The sequence below is a fragment of the Carlito syrichta genome, unplaced genomic scaffold (genome assembly GCF_000164805.1).
Source record: "Carlito syrichta isolate Samal-C Ts95f unplaced genomic scaffold, Tarsius_syrichta-2.0.1 Scaffold308018, whole genome shotgun sequence".
Lineage (NCBI taxonomy): Eukaryota > Metazoa > Chordata > Mammalia > Primates > Tarsiidae > Carlito > Carlito syrichta.
In genome coordinates, this window is record NW_007252114.1 from 16,680 (window position 1) to 36,879 (window position 20,200).

Genomic DNA, 20,200 nt, shown 5'->3' on the forward strand with positions numbered 1-20,200 from the left:
GCAGGATTGCTTTACTTCTGGAGGCTCTAGGGGAGAATGCATTCTTTTGGCTTTTTCAGACTTCTTGAGGCCACCTGCATTTCTTGACTTGTGCCACTTCATCTTCAGAGTCAACCGTGTAGTCAGTCTCTCTCTCTCTCTCTCTCTCTCTCTCTCTCTCTCTCTCTCCTTTATCTCCATCATCACATCTCCCTCTGACCTTGACCCTTCTATCTCCTTCTAAGGAGGACTCTTATGACTAATTGGTCCCACCCAGATAAACCAGGATAGTCTCCCTATCTCAAGATCCTAAAGTTAGTCACATATGTAAATTCCCCTTTGCCGTGTAACATAACGTTTTCATAGGGTCTGAGGGTTAGGATGTGGAAAACTTTGGGGGTTGTTATTCTGCCTGCCACAGCCCAGAACCTGGGAATCCCATAACTGACATCTTAAACTCAAAAACTTAAATTCTCTATATAATCATCTACCCTAAATTATCCAGCTTTTCTTTTATGTATGTCTGTGTATGCATATATACATATATGAATACAACCATATATCTTTTATTTCATATAAATCTCTGGCCCTTGGATACTTTCAGTGCCTTCGGTATCTTGCTCATCCATCTTTGTTTTCAGTCCATCAGCAACTCTTTTCTTCCTTTTTTGGAAGAGGCAATAAGAACATCCAACTGCACTTTCGACGGGCCAGGGCTGCACTTTCTATGGCCAAGTAGGAGTCAAATCATCTCCTATCATCTCTTAACAGCTCTGTGAGGTTGTGACCTTGGGCAAGTAAAATTACTTCGTTTCTCTCCACCTCAGATTACTTATTAGAAAAATGGGCCAGTAGTGGCTCACTGCTCGCAGGGTTGGCCCGAGGGCCGAGTGGGTGTGACAAAAGCTCGAGGATGGTGCCAGTGCCAGGGCGAGCGCTGCTGTGACGACCCTCTCCCACTGCCTCGTTCCCACAGCCCCAGCAACCCAACAGGCTATTTTTCTGCCCGAACCACCCATCTGAATGTCCTCGCCTTGCCAACGGAGTCTTTCAGGACTCCACTCAGATGTCCCTCCCTATCTATGTGCCTGTGGCCTCTTCTTTGTGATGATCAGAACTGGATTCCGTATGTGCCTCTGCCAGCAACCTCAGAAGTTTCTGGAGAGAGGGCTTGGAATGAGTTCTCCTCTTCATCTCTGCATCTTGCATTCCTGCGACTGTCACTTGGTGCACAGTAGGTGCTCATTACCTGTCTGATGTATGAATTGTTGAGACAGCAACAGTTCCTTCAGTGATGCCCCATGTAACAAGTCTGGGCTTTTCATCATCCCGGCCATTTTTATTTAGATTTGGTAAAGTTTGCCACCAGTCTACTAAAATAGAGCTTGGAATGGAAATTGATAGTCAGGAGATTTTCTGACCTGCGCTGAGGACAGAGGGGCTCTGAGTTCCCACCTTCTCTATGTTGACTAGTATAGTCTATCTGAGGTCATGGACTTAGACCTCTCAACTTCCGAAAGGATTGCTTGAGGCCAGAAGTTCAAGACCAGTTTAGGCGACATAGAGAGACCTCATTTCTGCAAAAAGTCAAAAAATGAGCTGTGCGAAGTGGCATGTGCCTGTAGTCCCGGCTACTGCAGAGGCTGAGCCGGAAGAATTGCTTGAGCCCAGGAGTTCAAAGCTGTGGTGAGCCGTGATCGTGCCACTGCACTCCAGCCTGGGTGACAGAATGAGACCTCAACTCAAAAAAATAAAATAAAAGTTTTATGTGACATGAGTGCCTTCAGAAACAAAGACCCAGGAAAACCTGTTTGTTTTTATACTTAGGTTCTATGAAGCGTGGGCAGCCATGTAGAAATGTGCTTTGACAAAAGGGTATGACCTAATGCTAATAGACTGAGGGGGAACCCAGAAAGGCCCATCTCTTCAGATTCTTCTTGGCTTCATTGTTGTGGTATTTTTTTTTTCCCAGGTAGCAGTGGGACCCCTCTGGAATGAGGGTCTTACGACCCTACTTTCAGACAAGGGTAGGTCAGAGAATTTATTTATACCCAATTCCTAGACAAAGTTAGGGGAAGACCAGAATAACATTTCTGGGTTTTATGGCTTGCTTTGGGCAAAAGAGTTCTGTAAATAGTTTCTGTGACCTACTCAGGGAACAGGAAGTATGGTTTCTGTGACAGGTTTCTTTGGGGGAGAATAAGGGGTGAGAAACAGGAGGAGAAGCAGAAGGTCACAGAGTCTTGGTTTTGAGGCCTGCTTCTGAGGTCTTCCTGCATCCTGTGATTCCACGCACTCGGCCGCTGTACTTTGGGGTGTTGTTTCCCGAGCCCCAGCACCATATGCTCATGGTCCTCTGGCATCTGCCATGTGCTCATCGTCCTCTGGCCTCCCACCTGGCATCTGCCATTTTTCTGTTTCATGCTCTGGCTGATCTGGTGACATCTCCTCCTGCTGCCGCAATCTCTGTGCCATTTTTTTTTTTTTTGAGTTGGAGTCTCACTCTGTCACCCAAACTGGAGTGCAGTGGCTGCTCCCGGCCACTGCAGCCTCGACCCGCTGAGCTCCAGCGATCCTTCCACCTCAGCCTTCCGAGTAGCCGGAATTACAGGCGCGCACTATCACGCCCAGCTGATTTTTGATTTATTGTAGAGATGAGGTCTCACCAGGTTGCCCAGGCAGGTCTCGAACCTGCGGGCTCAGGCCATCCACTCACCTCAGCCTCCCAAGGTGCGGGATGACAGGCTGAGCCACCGAGCCCGGCCTCTGCACCATTTTAACTCTGATGCTAGGGTCATAGGTAGACTAGTCATGCTGGGTACCTACGCTGAGTTGTTGTCTTCCTCCCGTTACTTCAGTGGGACCCTACCCTTCACATGACACCAGCTGTACAAGCCCAGTGCTGGTCTGGGTTTCCAGTGATACAATTTGAGTGTTAGTAGACAGCATCATTTACTAAAGAAGTCTTTTACTGAAGATGTACTTCACACTGCCTTTTTCCGGGTCTCTCATGTAAGTTACTGAGGGAAGGAAAAAAAAAAAAGGAGCCAAAGAAAGGTTGCTAGTCACCATTTTTTCCATTACGTGTCCTTGAAGCAAGCCCATGTTGCTTCGCCCTTACACCTGAGAGTTAGTGTTTCCCTGTCTGCAACTGGTCTCCTCCTGCCTGTTTACCAGCACCGCAAGCTTGCCTAGAGAGTCTGAGTCCTGGAGAACCCAGGCCTGACTCTCAACCTGGGTTTTCGACGTGCTGGTTTCATTTTCCCGTTCTGGCCCAGAGATCTCCCACCCCCTGTCTTCTCCACCCCTCACTCTGCAGCTCTGCACTTTCTAGGAGAGTTCAGGGAGGTGTGGATGTGGCGGGAGCACTCCGGAGTCACGCTGTGCTCCCTGTGACCCGGCATTCTGCTTGCTGCGCACCTGTAAACTCCAGGGGGCTGCTCTGGACATTGCTTGGACGTGCTGCAGAAGCCCCGGGGGTACTAGAAGGGGGAAGTGCAGGTCACGAGGAAAGTTATCAGTGCCGACACCAAGGCTCATGATAACTATGTACCAGTTTAAATCTGTGGCCACTGTTGCTATCAGTGTTGAATAGTCAGGAGCTGCTTTAGGCTGCATTTGGTGGGAGGCTGCTGGGGGATGGTTTTCTCCCTACACGTCACTGAATGGGGACGGGGCGGGGCAGGGAGAATATTTATGGACAGTACCTTAGTCGGGGTCAGATGGCACCCAGGAACAGAAGGGTCTGTAGGTGTGGATGCACCAGCAGGGCCGGGAGATGAGTCAAATGGGGCATAGTATTGAAGTGACGCACCTCTCAGCGTCTTGCAAGGGAAGAGCCAATACCAGAGAACGAGGGCCATACTTGTCTCGCCCTGTTTTGGTCCTGCATCCTGAAAATCTATCTGTGAGGAGCTGGGGAGGTCAGATGGAGGGACTCGAGGCCCTGCCCAGTGACTTTGCATACTCTTGAGTCCTGCAAGTCTGGTCATCTCAGGGATCTGGCTGCAGTCCCCCTGGATGGGCATTGTTTTTTCCCTTTGAGCAGAGGTGAGCAGGAGTGCAGACTGATTGGAGAGAAAACCAGATTTGAAGTACTTTCCACAGCTCTGTGAGCATGGAGTCGAGGCAAAATGAAGCCACAAACACTATGAGCTGTGTGCCCTTTAGTAAATGAAAACATGACTCCAGTAAACCTAAAGCCATGACTATTCAAATTTTTGTTACAGGAATTAGCATATTGTTTTAGATGTTTGTCGTGGTGAGACTCCAGGTCACGCTAATGCCTTTCTTTTATTTTCACTTTTAGATCACAGTACTATAGTTCCAGTTATTCTTGGACCAAAGCCTGACTATGTTGAAGTGGAATTAGGTATATTTCCTGTATCTATATATTCTGCATTTATGAATAGGGGGCATATTGAGTCTTTCAAGAGTAAATCTGATTCATTATTGAACAACAATGGGTGCACAGCACATTCTGTCTTTAGTGAAGAACATTGCAAAACCAGAAAACATGTCTCATTGTTTGCTGCCACGTTTCAACTGACTAAAATGAACAATCTGTTCAAGAGACACTGGAACTGCCTGTGATTTGTTGATGAATAATTTTGTCATCCTGTATGTGATTTTTCTCTAATTGTCTCTATGATTGTTTCTAACTATGGAAACTCAGTGAGAGCACTCTGGAGAGAAGATTCAAACTTATTTTGTTTTGAGTATTTGATTAATTGATTCACTTTGAATCGATCTACTGCGTTGACTGTACATTTAAGATTTGTCTGGATAGGTCTCATGAATCAACAAGTCCAACTGAGTAATTTCTTTGAAAAGGGAAAGGAAAGAAAGAAATTCACATATGCTAAATATGCACAACCAGGTATTGTGCTAGGTGAGTAAAATATATCATGAATTAAATCCTCCAAGCAGCTCTGAGTGGTGTTATCTCCATTTTATAGATTAAATAACTGAAGCACAGAAAGGTAAGTAAGTTGTCTAAAGTTAAGTCATTGAAAAGTGATAGGGCTGGGTTTTGTCTCTGTGCCCATTGCTTCTAAAGTCCTCACCTTATAAACATAGCCGGAGTCACGGTTACTATGACCATGTACGCCTAGTGCAGCTCTTGTACAATGCCATTTGTACTTGAAGTTTGCTTGCTTCATAATTTTATTGATTTCTATTCTTATCTGTAATTAATTATTTTCTTCTACTCATTTTTGGACTTAATTTTCAAAATTTTTTTCTAGTTTGTTCACTGGAGACTTAGAAAAGTAATTGCACTTATGCTCTCTTATAGTGCATCCATTTAAGTTCTAAATTTTCACCTAAGCACAACTTCAGCTGTTTCCAACAAGTCTTGGTATGCCATATTTTCATGCTATTCACGTCAAACCATTTCATAATATATTCTTTGCGACTTCTTTCACCCATGAATTATTTGTGTTTCTTAATTTTCAAATATTTGGAGGATTTTTCTAGCCGTTTTCTGCTACTGATGTTCAGTTTAGTTTCATTATGGTACAAAAGCACACACTGTCATTTCAACCCTTTGAAATTTGTGATGACTTGCTTAAGGCCCAGAATGTGGTATGTCTTGATGAATGTTCCAAGTGCATTTGAAATGCAGATGGATTCTGCAGCTTTTGGTTGTCTCATTCTTTAAATGTTAATTAGGTCACCTTGGTTAATGATATTGTTTAGCTCATTTCTATCCTTGCTAATTTTTTATGTGTTGACTCTTCTCTGTTGATGAGAGAGAGGTGTTAATATCTCCAACCGTTATGACCAATTTGTCTATGTTTTCTTTAGTTCTGTCGATTTTTGCTTTTGGTAGGTTGCTATCTTATGGGCTCATACAAATTTATGCCTGTTGAATTAACACTTTTATCATCATAAAATATCTCTATCTGTCATAATATTCCTTTCTCAATCCCTATACTCTCTGCTATGAAATAGACATAGCAGTTTTCTTTTATTTGGGACTGGCATATTTTTCAACAACATTTTACTCTTAACATTTCTTTGCCTTTGTTCATAAAGTGTCTCACATAAACTGCATCTCCTTGAAATCTAGTCAGTTTACTGTTTACTTCATCTATAGTTAATAAGTGCTGATATGGGTGGTTATATCATATATACACAATATAAAACATTTGCTTTAAAAAAATAGATTATGTTCTTCTGTTGAAAATGAAGATCTTTTCATCCATTTGTCTCCTTTTCTTTATTTTTAAAAAAATAGTTATTCAAAGTCTTTATCTGCTAAATCCAGCATCCGGATCATCTGTGGATCTGCTTCTATTATCTATTTTCTTCTACTGATTCTTGTCGACTATTTTCTACCTTTTTGTGTGTCTCTTAATTTTTTACTCTTACTGATCTTTTTGTATCAAACAACTAAAGTGAATGAAGTTTGTATTGTTTTTCCCTATAAGTGTGTGCTCTCTCCTCTGTCAGGTAGGCAGTGTGAGGGTTTTGAGTACCTCAGTCCACTGAGAACTGAGCTGGAGAGGCTGGGATGGTGTGTTAAATGCAGTCTGCCTTTCCTCTCTGATAGCTAGTGGGGATGAGGGTGCTGCAGGTACGTGTTTGTTGCAGGGCTTTTCCTCTCATGGGACTTGCTTTCCTGAACACTGAAACTGAAGGTTATATCATTCAGCTTTTGAAGCCCTCTGGCTGCCCAAGCCTTTAGCAATAATACCACAAGTCTGTGCAGCTGTCAAGAGCTTCTCTGGATTCTCTTGTTGCCATGAGAGTTTTTCTGTTTATTCCAAACCAAAATATTCCTCCATGGAATAAAATGGTTGGGTATCTCAACTCACCCTGCAGGGGATCTTTCCTGACTATAGATTTAGTTCAACTATTTGTTTTCCCTGCACTTAGGTGTTTTTAATGTTTAGTTAATTTATTTCTTTGTGATTTATCCATTTGGTTTATCTAGAAGTTGCAGTGAGAGTGTTGACCTGATACTACCTATTATATTGCATTCTTTAAAGATAGTACACTGGTCACCCTACATTTTAGCAATTGGTTCTAAAGTAAACATTTAAAGAGAAGTCAATTCATATTGTGGTGATGGCTTGTGATTGCTACCTAACTCCTCTGCTTTATAATTTTGCTAAAATTATAAAACAGAGCATATCTGTTCTCTTTCTGAGATGCAGCACCATGCTTTGTATTAGGCTAAACATACATTGATTATATTCATTTGAAATCTTTGGGAAACCTGTGTTTCTAAAATCAAAACTTTGCTTGTCAACTTTTACCCAGGAAAAGATGTACAACTCAACTGCTCTGCTTTGGGGAATGAAGGGGATTCCATTTGTTGGGACTACCTCCCAAAAAATCCACATGAAGAAAAAACAGTGAAAAGTAGGTATGTATATGTGATATATGATATGTATCATGATATACATGATGTAAAATGCTGTACTTCTGAGAGGCTGAGGTGGGGTTTGGGGTTCATTTAAATTATAATTGTAATATATGTGTTTTATAATTACAATAACCATGCTCCAGGTTGATGAATTCGGCAGAAATGTATTGCCAAGACCTAAGTTAGAAAAAGAGACTTATAAAAGTAGCTTTTAGTTAGGCTCTAATGAGGATGCAGATTTTTACCTAACTTCTTACAAAAGAGCAATTACACAGACTATGGTTTTTCTGGATTTTGTAAAATGTGTTGTGTTTTATTTTTACTAATGTGCAAAAATCATTTGAAATGATATGCATATTGATACTGAAATAGCCTATATTCTTCCATTAAGAAATGACTAAACTTATTAAAACAAAACATACTACACACATTGTCATTTTAACTTTTCTAGATGACTCTGGGTCATACTGTAATTATTAGTTATTATACTGATAGCCTAAAGGGTCTAATGAGTGGTGATCCTAAGGTGTCTAGCATTTTACCTGCAATTGTTGAGGGTTTTTTTTTACTGCTTTTCACCATTTTTTGGTATATTCTTTGTCACTATGTCAGCAGCTCTCCATTTTTGCTAACACATGCCTACAAAACTATGTATATCAGATATAGGCACGTGACTTATGACCCAATAAATGTTGAATACAGCTAAATTGAGTGACTCTCCTGCAAGCGTATCTTATCCTCAGCAACTGACCTTGATTACAGTTTTGCATTTCTCCCTTCTAAAGGTTTCTTTCTAATCTTTAGAGGGAAAGGAGACCAGATCACTGAACTTCTTAGAAGTGGAGCTTGGGCTGTAAGAGCAGGAAATTCTTTCTTTATAATTTGGTGCACACGCTTCTTCTGTCATCTGTTTTGACTTCTCAGTGGCCTTTTGTGTCTTACCCTTGGATTTTCATGGTTTTAGATGGTTGATATTTCTGGATGTTTAACACCTGTATAGAATGGTGTTCTAAAAATATATCTGAGAGTGAGAGGCTGCAATGTCCTGTGTTCTGGAGACACCTGTTGCTAGGTACATAGGCGTGTGGGTGCCACGCCTAGGAATGCTGACTGGTGTAGCCCCTCAGAGCCTGTTGCTGGTGGGGGAAGCAGATGTCATGAGCATTTGGCCTGCATCAACCCCAGGACAACTTGAATCCTTTGAGAAAGAAGAGAGCTTGCTGCCAGCGGTTGTCTCAAGTCATTTTCTGACCCATACTAAACAGCTTGACTGGTACTTCTCATGTGCCTGGGGGTGTCTAAGGAGTGTGTGTGTGTGTGTGTGTGTGTGTGTGTGTGTGTGTGTTTAATACTTAAAAAAATAAAAGTAATCTATAGAATTGTATGAACAAAGTTGATGTGAATCTGTACCTATACTAAATAATTTATAGCCTTGGCACAATTAGTTCTTCTCTTTGGGAAGAACAAGGAGTTAGGAGGGGAGAAATAGAACGAAATAATTGAGAGATCATTTCCTTGTATTTTCAACTTAGCATCTTATCTTCCTGGCATTTTTATTCTAGGTAGTTGACAGCCCTGTCCCCAGGTGGTCTCAGGAGGGCTGTTTCTATTAGTTTTGTTGTTCCACAGAGGATTAGGGGGTTTATTGCAGTCCACGCTTTAAAAGTAACCACCAGAAAGGGAAGGTAAACTGTAGCCAACTTAATAGCTGTCTTTGAATATTTTAACATATAGATTCCTCTCTTATGGGCAGTTCTGCTGGTAATGAGCAAAGCCTATTGCTAAATTATTTTCCTCTCTTGCAGGACTTCAGAAGGCAAGTGGCAGCTTTCAAGCATATTGAGAATTGTGAATGTTAATGAAAATAATCTAAATGTTTCCTATAGTTGCTCTGTGTACAACTTGGCAAACATAGACACTAAACAGTTCATCTTGTTGAAAAAAGGTATGCAAGTTTTGCTTTTGGTGTATTGTGGAAGCTGACCATGTTGCTGCCAGAGTTCCCTCAAAGGTCATCACCGCCTCATTTTCCACACCAGAACCCAGATCCTGAGAGGTGGAATGAGTCACCGTGCAGCACAAGCCTTCAATGGCAAGACTGGCACTCAGCCTTGATGAGATCCTCTGTTTCATGATTCCAAGCAGAGAATAAAAACACAGAATGTATTCATTTGCTCCCACAGTCATATTCCAATCATTTGTAGAAATCTAGGGGCCAGAGCAGAGAGGCAGAAGAAGCTTAGGAATGTAGATGCTGGAAGGGGGTGCTCCAGGGAGACCCCTGCACACCCAACCCTGCACACCCAGAGCTTCCAGAGGGAGGTTTGCAGATCTGTGTAGGGTGAGCACAGTGAGTACTGGACATAATCACCACTTCCAACCTTATTTAGCAGGATACTATGTGCAGGGACCCTTGGGTGTGGCCATTTATTGAACAGGGCGTAACTGTGGCCTCCTTCCTGGGCCAGCTGCTACAGTTGGCAGGTGGGCAGTTGATGGCCCTAGTCTGTGGGCTCTTAAAGTTTCTCAGTGCCCACCTGATGGAGGGTCCCAGGGTTGCCTATCTTCATCTTCCTAAAACAGCACGATCCAGTGCCATTGCACAGAAATTACTGTGTAGAGGGTCAACAAGCTATCCTTCCAGTTGTCACTGTTCATTCACTGTTCATTTCCAGTATTCACCATCAGATCCTCCAGATGTGTGGGGAAAGGCCAGGATCTGCAAGACAGAGTGAAAAGGAGAGAGGCAGAGACAAAGGCAAACAGACAGAGAGAGGGAGAGGCAGACACCAAGTGAGACAGAGGGAGGGGATCAGGAGAGATACACACACAGAGAGAAGACAGAAACAGAGAGGACTATAGGGAGACAGAGACAACGAAGAGAAAGACAGGGAAACAGACAGAAATGAGAGAGAAACAGAAAGAGACACATACAGAGACAGAAAGAGGAATAGGGAGAGAGGGAGACAGAGGAAAAGACATGAAGAAATACAAAGAAATGAGAGAGAAAAACAGAGCAAGAGGGAGTGAGACACACACACACATACACAGAGCAAGAGACAGGGTAGGGGGGAGGGGGAGATAGAGATGAAACACACAGAGAGAACCACACATACACACACGATGACCGTTCCTTGGCTTTGGTGAGATGGAAAGAGTGGAGCTGAAAGCCTGAAGGCTGGAAGCCACCGTCTCTAGCTGTGTTATCCTGGTACCCACTGGTAGCTCACCTGGTTCATGTTTTAGAGCCATCCTGCCACCATACGCAATCATAACAGTAACATTCCATGACTGTACTAAGCTCTTCCCATGATTTCGTCCAATCTGAACAACAGTCTTTTATAAGAGAATAAACTCGCCCAGGGTCACACAGCCCACACAGATACTGAAACGCAGAAGACCTGATGACTGCTAAAATCTATGGTCTCACCAGTGACATCTCAGGTGTCTGCCCACTCTCACATGAATGCCTGTGCTGTGGCTCATGTATTTGTGAGAGAGATGCTTTCAAATCTGCTGTTTTTGTTGGATCCGTGGCCTCGCCTGGGTTTCCTGGTGGCTTCTTGTCACCAACCGTTTCTCCCTTCCTAGAGCAGGGCAAGACTGTCCTATTCCTGGCCTAGAAGCTTCTGCTTGGTCAGTTCTCCTTCTGCTCTGCTCACAAGTGTAGGCTGAGGAATAAGGACTTACAACCCACCATTACTCCTGGAGGGATTGTGTGCTGGTGTGCATGTGTGTGTTTGTGTATGTGTGTGGTGTAGTCATGACTGTGCAGACCTTACAAAGATATGGGAGCCCCAGGGCCTGGCTCTGTTCAGAATTCACTTATTAAGTAACCTTGGATGCTTACCTGCATCTGCTATGTAATTTTAATCCCTAAAAATTTGCCATCTAAGACAGGGAAAGCTTTAAGCATCTTTATACTTTTTGACATAGAAATCCACCTGCCATTAGACTCTCTTCTAAGAAGAAAATCAGAAATACGGATAAATATATATGCATATTTTAGTGCAGGCTTATGTACACTTTTGAAAAAATTGCATTCAATCTAAATATTGAATATTAGGAATTATAATTTTAGTGACATAGTAAAATGATCATAATACATTGTTAAAAAAATAAAGAGTGATTACCCCATGATTTCAATGAAGTAAAAACGTTCAGGGACAAAAAGAAAACCCAGAAGAAAATATACTGTCATGTTAGCCTGGCTTTCTCCACCTTGTAGGATGGTTACTAAATATTACTGTTTTCTTAGGCTGAGTGCAGTAGCTCATGCCTGCAATTCCAGAAACTTTGGGAGGATAAGGTAGAGGTTGCTTGAGCCCAGGAGTTCTAGACCAGTCTAGGCAATATGGCAAGACCACATCTCTATGAAAAAATTTTAAAAATAGCTGGGTGTGATGATGTGTACCTGTAGTTCCAGCTACTCAGGAGGCTGAGTTGGGAGGATCACCTGAGCCCAGAAGGTCGAGGCCGCAGTAAGCCGTAATGTTGCCACTGTACTCAAACCTGGTTGTCAGTGAGACGCTGACTCAAAAAAGAAAAGTTACTGTATTCTTTTTTACTATCATATATTGTCCATGAGCATAAACGGAATCAATCTAAGAAATATAATTTTTCTTTACCAAAGGGCACTTTTATACAAAAAATTTACTAAAATTCTCAGAGCTGTGTGGCCAGGCACTGTATTAGTTACTTTATGTGTAATATTGCATTTATTCTTCCTCAAAGCGGCTACCCTGTAAGTAAAATAGGAACTGTTATTATCTTCATTTTACAGATGAAGATTACTAAAGTTTAGGGTCATCCATGATTTTTCCTATGATACAAAATAATTGATAGAGCCAGGCTGCAAACCCAAACAATGTTAGTCCAGTGCAAAACTATGTACCTCTGTTTATGTTCTCAATTTGCTAGCTGAGATGTATGTGTGAGTCACTCTGTATTTCAGCCTCGTATCTTATCACCCCAGAAAGCTGATTTTCATAGGTACGGATAGACTACATTGCTGTACAGTGTTTTCAGCTCAGGTCTCTGGATATCCTTGTACACATCTTTATGTAAAAAAATTTTTTTTTTTTTTTGAGTTGGAGTCTCACTCCGTCACCCAGACTGGAGTGCAGTGGCTGCTCCCAGCCACCGCAGCCTCGACCTGCTGGGCTCCAGCGATCCTTCCGCCTCAGCCTTCCAAGTAGCTGGAGTACAAAGATCACTATTTGAGACTAAAAGCAGGATTGTGAATTCTCTCAGTGGAACATGTCAGTGTTTGGGTGACAAATGGATTTGTGTTAAGGGTAAAAACTGACAAGCACAATGCAATGATGGGAAGACACTGGTGGGGTCTCTTTGATTAATTATTTCCTTTTTCTTTTTCTCTTTCTTTCCTAGAAAATGTGGATATTCCAGGCCATATCTTCACGGGAGGAATGATTGTAGCTGTTTTGGTCTCGGTGGCAGTAGTGTGCCTGGTGATTGTGTGTGTCATTTATAGAGTCGACTTGGTTCTATTTTATAGACATTTAACAGGAAGAGATGAAACATTAACAGGTAATACATATAATACTAGGATGTCTTATCTTATGCACGCCTTAAGAAGTCAAATACAAAAGTATTAATCCTCATCTTACTTTGATTATATTGTTGAGTTAATAAATGGGAGAGGTTTCTATGGGGAAAAAAAACACTGTGCGTGTACCATCAGGTGTGAATGTTTTTTGTGCCACCTTTTCTTGTGCTTACTTGTGTGTTTGCCAAAAATTGCTGTCCTCTTGTTTCGTGGATATGTGTCATGTCCTCCTAAATGCCGGGTGAGAAGTTTAAGCCCAGGAGCTGTACATCTGGATGCCCTTGTCCCCCTCCCCAGGTACTTTTATAGTGCATGCACTCAATAAAGTTGGTTTAAATGGAATTGAATTGTATCAAGACTTATCATTTTAACCTGGCAAAGGAAGCTACATAACGTAGCTGTAGGAACCCCAAGCTAGAAGTCAAATTATCTGAATTCTGGTCTCTTAAATCGTCTGCCTATTCCATTGCAACTGCTATTGTTTTCACAGGTGTATGTTTGGAGGGGAAAAAAAAAACCAAACCTTTTCACATAGTGTGTAACCCAAAATGTCTAAGAAATCATCCAGTAGGAAGTCTCCCACCCAGCCTGGCTCCCTGTTCATCTTTTCCATTTTTTCTGCTTGTTGATAGCATATCCAACCAACTGTAAATATAGATTGTTGTTTCACTCCTCTTTTTTAAAAAAACAAAAAACATATCTTGGCTTCTTATACACACTGTTTTCAACTTTGCTTTGCTATACATTAGACACACGTCCATATTACCTTATAAGAAAAGACCCTCATTTTTTAGGCATCACAGTATTTTGTGTGGATGTACCACGGTTTATTTCGTCTCCTTTTAATGGACATTTGAATTGTTTCCAATCTTTTGTTATTACAGGAGTGCCACAATGGATGGCTTTATACATTGAGTGTTTCCTGTGCATGCAGGATATCTGAAGGGAAAATTCCCCAAAGTAGAGTTTCTGAAAATACAGGGCTAGGTACAGCTGTTATTTTCAAAGCCACTATTCACTGGATTTAAAATAAATTATGATATAAATTGGCAGATTTTATATTAAAAGAAGATAATTGCTTAAACAAAAATATGAAAGTAATTAATAGTTGAAAAACTAATTTTTCGTGGGTGAGAGCAAAGTTCTTATAAAGCACATGAAATATAAATCCATATTTAATGAAATTGTATTCCCAGTTTATTGTAATCAATTGCATCCTGATGATAAAAAAAAATGCTCTTCTTTAAAAAGTGTGCTCATTTAGTTGTCTTACGTCTTGGTGCCTGTTTTCATCGCTGACACAATGACAGCACTAATAGGCTCACTAGTTGTCACTTAATTAGTAAACAGCTATATTTCACAGCAATGTAAGATAAGTATTTATGGGATCTGCTTACTGATTAAATGAATAACTGGTTTTATTTTTACCAACTTTTCCCACCTTTAATAGTTACATAATTTTGCGTTTTTAACCAAAATATCCTGTCATGTAAAGGCAATTCTGCAAAGCAGTTGTTTTAATTAACAATAGATTCTGACCTGAACTACTGAACCAGAATGCTGTAGGTAGAGCTGAAGAAGCTATTGCAAGAAACGGAAAGTGTTCTTTGGTGAGCCTGACGACAGTTGAGGATATCGGGCTGGGCTGTTGAGCTTAAATGATGCAGTGCCATAAAGAACATTAATCTAGAATGGTTTTAGCCTATTGGATTTTAATAAATGATCCAATCATATCTAACTTTCAACTCAACAACAAACACTTTGATCCCAATAATATGCCCAAGGGTAAATCTAACCCCTCTGCCATTTAACCGATATTTCTGAGATAAAGATGGATCATCCTCATTCCACTTTCCTTCTTCCTCTACCCATCCCAGTTAGCATCAGTTGTTTTTTTGTTTTTGTTTTTTTCGAGTCAGAGCCTCACTCCGTCACCCAGGCTGGAGTGCAGTGTTACGCTCACAGCCACCCCAGCATCGATCTGCCGGGCTCAGGCGATCCTTCCAAGGAGCCAGAACGATAGGCATGCGCTACCACACCCGGCTAATTTTTTATCTTATTGTAGAGACAAGGTCTTGCCAAGTTGCCCGGACTGGTCTCGAACCCCTGGGCTTAGGCAATCCTCTCACCTCAGCCCCTAAAAGTGCTGGGATTACAGGCTTGAGCCACCGCACCTGGCCATCAGTTGTATTTTTAAGGCCATAACTCAAAATTTCCTCCTTTCAGAAAGCATGCCCGTCAGGGTCACTCTTTATTTTCTAGCCAGTTTAGTTTATTTGTTTTGCTTATGTCATTCTGTCTTTCTTCTACTGATGTGTTATAACTTTTCTCAAGTTGTTGCATGTGACTGCTTTGACTTTTCAAATTGATTGGGTGAAGCAGAGAAAGAATTGTATAATTTTTTAAGTTAGCCAAATAGGAGAATGTACTTTGCCATTTAAGTAACACATTTCTGCTTAAATTCGTTCCATTAGCCATCTGAATACTGCTCCATTTCCAGAAATTCAATAGGGCAGCTATTGCAATCAATGAAAACCTTTTCGTTGTCAGAAGCTTTTCTTTTGGCATCTAACATCCTGTAATATTTTAAAATATCATAGCCTATGGCTATCTCAATCACATCCATTGTTTCTTTCCACTCTTCAGTGTAAATACTCAGCTTTGTTTCTATCTTCCCTTTCTAGAGGATCATTTTGAGGGTAGAGATTGAGATGGAAGTAGAATTAAGTGATACGGGGAAGCCAGGTCGAGATCGGCTTTCCACTCCTGTAATGAGGGCACATTTGGGCTGCTTGACCTTCCGTTGCCGTAAATTCCTCTGGTGCCTTGAACTCTAACTTGTATTTCTCGCTATCCCTCGATAGTACAAACAGTGGGTTCCTTAAAGAGGGTGCTTAAAAACAAATTTGGCCAATTGGTTGCTTGGTTAGCATATGAAGTTTACATACAAACAATACTATTTAACTTTGCTTATTCAGTAATTTTATACTCCTTATTTATGACATTCACTCAAATTTGTACTTAAAGAAACGTTTGTTTACACAGTAATGAAAAGAATCAACCTTATCTCCTAGATGGAAAAACATATGATGCTTTTGTGTCTTACCTAAAAGAATGCCCACCTGAGAACAGAGAGGAGTACACCTTTGCTGTGGAGATTTTGCCCAGGGTGCTGGAGAAGCATTTTGGGTATAAGTTATGCATATTTGAAAGAGATGTAGTGCCTGGAAGAGGTAAGAAAGGAATGCCAGACAGAAAATATTCAAGATATTTTCTTTGTTAAAAAAAAGGAAAGAATCAACTAGTCTCCCGACAGCTATCCAATTTTCCATAAAAGCAAATAAATGAACAAGGTCCTTTAAATCAGAAATAACCAGGTAAGTCAATATAATCAATAGTGAGGAAACTAATGCGTTTTTAATAATCTACTTTTGGGCTCTATTCTTTGTGCTTTATGGGTCTCTGAAACTTTGGGAAAAGGGAATGGGTATTTCCTTATCAGAACCAGGCCCGGTGTTGGCATTATCATGAGGCATTTATCTAGAAATGACCTATGGGAAGAATATTTGTACTGTAAAACTGATTGCTAATTTAATCCATGATGTTTGGACTATAGACACAGGTTAATTCTTACTAGAAAATGCATGCTTTTTATTGTGTTGATATTGGTGAGAAAATGAAAGCAGAAAATAGGAGAGCTGGAGCAATGATGAGGAAATTAGTGATTCCCATCATATTACAGTTATTAAATACAATGCATCTTGTTACTACATTGTATCTTATGAATCCAGAGGGTCCTAACACATATTGAAGAAAATTACAATTGCGATCAAAGAAGTGTAGTAACATATTCATGCTTTATTTGCAATTTTTCAGAGCAGGCACTTGAACTCTGGATCAAATTATTTTGGATACTGAAGCTAAGAAAAATTGCAAATGTCATTCTTGTTACTTTCATTCATTCAACCACTTATCCGAATTTATTGAATGCCATTGCTGTATTAAGTTCTGAGCTGAGCATCGAGTATAGAGCAATCAATAAGTATTTTCCCCACATACATTACAAATTAGAAAGGGAAAGTACTACTAACTAGAAAGACAAACAACATACCAAAAGGAATATTATGCCAAATTGTCAGATGCATATACTGCTTTGGCATTTTCGTGTGGTCATTCTTTGTATCTAATAAGGCATACTGCTAGTTAGAAAGCATTTATGCTTGGCTTTGCATCCTTTTTACTATAATCCCATTGTTTTCTAGGAGTTGTTCTGAACATAGATTTCTTCTTCGTTCTTAAGTAAATAAAAATAGAATGTGTATTCAGTTGTAATGAGGCTTGGTTGAAATCTTGATTTGAGAAGCGTCCGCTGTCTAGAACGGGTTGGCCAACTTCCACCTACGGGTCACATCCCACCCACCACCTCTATTGCAACGTAGCCACACACATTTGTGTATACGTCTATGGCTGCATGTGAGCTCCAACAGCAGAGTTGAGTAGTTGTGACAAAGATAGTGTGGCCTGAAAAACCGGCAATATTTACGATCTGCCCTTATACAGAACAAGTTTGCCAATCCTTGGTTTCAAATAATGGTTAGTTTTCATCCATTTCATTCATTCTGTTGTTTTTAATCTTTAAATTCTTGTTTTAAGCCGGGCTCGGTGGCTCAGCCTGTAATCCCGCGCTTTGGGAGGCTGAGGTGAGTGGATTGCCTGAGCCCACGGGTTCGAGACCCGCCTGGGCAGTGAGACCTCATCTCTACAATAAATCAAAAAATTAGCTGGGCGTGGTAGCGCGCGCCTGTAATTCCAGCTACTCGGAAGGCTGAGGCGGAAGGATCACCGGAGCCCAGCAGGTTGAGGCTGCGGTGGCCGGGAGCGGCCACTGCACTCCAGTCTGGGTGACAGAGTGAGACTCCAACTCAAAAAAAAAAAAAAAAAATTCTTGTTTTAGTATGCTCCTTTATGCATGTAGAAAGATAAGATAGTATAATATTTACATTCTACCTGAGTTCACTTACTAGTTGTGTGACTATGGGCAAGTTATTTATTTAACCACCCTGTATTTGGGCTTGTCTGTAAAAGAAGGGTTGATGCAAGACCTGCTTCACAGGGTCCTTTGGTGATTAAATAATATACATGAAACATTTAAAAGGTGTGGCACAGGGTAAGTGCTAAGTGTTCATTATTATTATTACCTGGGTGATTGTATGTAATAGACATACACAATTGAAAATAAATGGTTTGTCTTCCATAAAGTCGCATTAGTGAGGTTGAGTGAAATCATATAAAATACGATTGTGCAAAATGATTCTTATCTTGTGGCAACCTTTTTAGTTCTCTTAAATTAATATGGCACATCTTGCATTTTCAGCTGTTGTTGATGAGATTCATTCACTGATAGAGAAAAGCCGAAGACTAATCATTGTTCTGAGTAAAAGTTATATGTCTAATGAAGTCAGGTATGAACTTGAAAGTGGACTCCATGAAGCGCTGGTGGAAAGGAAAATTAAAATAATCTTAATTGAATTCACACCTCTTAGGGACCTCACGTTCTTGCCTCAATCACTAAAGCTTTTGAAATCTCACAGAGTTCTGAAGTGGAATGCAGATCAGTCTCCCCCTTACAACTCAAGATTCTGGAAAAACCTTCTTTACTTAATGCCTGCGAAATCGGTGGAACTAGATAGAGATGAAACAGAAGTCTTGCCTGTTCTTTCAAAATACTGATCTACCGAAAAGTTGAATGTCAAAAAGTACTCTAGATATTCTGGGGATTGATATTATTCATTTTTGAATAATGAAGGTTATTATTCAAAAATAATTGACGTTGTGAATATCCTACTCACAGTTTGAAGATGAAACCTCTTGTTAGCTTGTCAGGAATAAGACTAAACATTGAGCTGTGACCATGGGCTCGCCAAAGACCTTGGAATTCAAAATAAATGGAACTCCTCCTCTGTCTTTGACTGCATGCAGATACTCATACTTAATCCTATACTCAGCAAGCGTGAGGCTGGACGTGAGGCAAAATAACTGTGCCTTACAAAAAGGGGACATCTTGTGAAATTTTTAATGTGAGTGATTAACTTGACTGAGAGGATTTTAAGTGCATGAAGACGCATTTTCTATGAACCAGTGGGTGATAGAGTAATTGGAACACAACTTTCGTTCCCCAATACCACAGATCTTACATGGGGTGTGGGAGGGGAGAGCTGGGAGGGCTAATGCAGAGTACTGAGCTTGCTGGGAGCCTGCTGTCTGCATATCCTGGGCCCCAGGATGTTTTTAGTGTATCCTGGCCACAGTTGCAGACCAGCAGCTCTTGGGACCCCAGGAAGGCACTGTGGCAAACAGCCTGCATATTTGGATCTATTTAAACATTTGCTGATTTTATGTGAATGTTTTTATTCAAAATGGGTGCCAGATATACTAGCTGTTAAATAACAGCAACAACAACAAAAAGATAGTTAGTTGCTTGATTTTTTTTTTTTACAAATTACATGTTTAAAATACCTCTAGCCTGGAGGTAGCATGACACCGTGTTTAAGAGCACAGCCTGTGCACTGGAACCACTCGTGAGCTCCAGTTCTGAATTTACTGCTTATTTCTGTGACCTCTGGAACCTTATATAATTTTTCCGTGCCTCAGTTTCCTTATCTGTAAAATTAGAATTTATAATAATTGTACCCACCTCTCAGGGTTTCCTTATCTGTAAAATTAGAATTATAATAACTGTACCAGCCTCACAAGGGTACTAAATGAATAAATATACACAAAAGTACTTAACAACAGTTCTTGACACAGCCTTAGTTAGCATTCTGTAAGTGCTGCCATTACTGTAATTGTATTATTATCTTTATTAATTATTACTTATATCAGTTATTTAGCAGTGGACTAAATGGAAACCACAGGGCAAGAAAGGGAAGCAGATCTAGAGAGGAAGGCAGATTTGACTTGAGGGCATTTACATTTATAGAGAAGCATGTTGGAGAAACGTGTTGAGAGAGCAAAAGATATTTCTTCATCGAACATCTGCTACTTTTGACATTGGAAGACTCATGTCTATCTCCCTAAAGTGAGCCCAGCACTATGAACCTTCTTTATGGCCTCAAAAGTAATTGTTCTCCATGAAAATCACGCATGAATATGAAAGTGTTAGTTTGGAAGGCTGGTTAGAACATATGGGAGCAGCATGAATGATCTAGAAAAGTTGAAAGCAGAGACTGTTTTAAAACATGGATTGTAGACAGTGCTGAAAATCCAAGAAGCAAGAA

The 20,200-nt window shown here is 40.8% G+C and overlaps 1 protein-coding gene across 1 annotated transcript in view; it reads left to right on the top strand.

Moving 5' to 3' along the window:
- The window catches only part of IL18R1 (interleukin 18 receptor 1), a 32,035-nt gene extending 13,382 nt beyond the window's left edge, over window positions 1–18,653 (top strand). The window contains exons 5-10 of the mRNA XM_008064780.1: window positions 4,289–4,351; window positions 7,249–7,354; window positions 9,160–9,299; window positions 12,746–12,904; window positions 15,998–16,156; window positions 18,298–18,653. Coding sequence (XP_008062971.1) covers window positions 4,289–4,351; window positions 7,249–7,354; window positions 9,160–9,299; window positions 12,746–12,904; window positions 15,998–16,156; window positions 18,298–18,653 — 983 coding nt within the window. The remainder of the gene's footprint in view (window positions 1–4,288; window positions 4,352–7,248; window positions 7,355–9,159; window positions 9,300–12,745; window positions 12,905–15,997; window positions 16,157–18,297) is intronic.
- The last annotated feature ends 1,547 nt before the right edge of the window (window positions 18,654–20,200 follow it).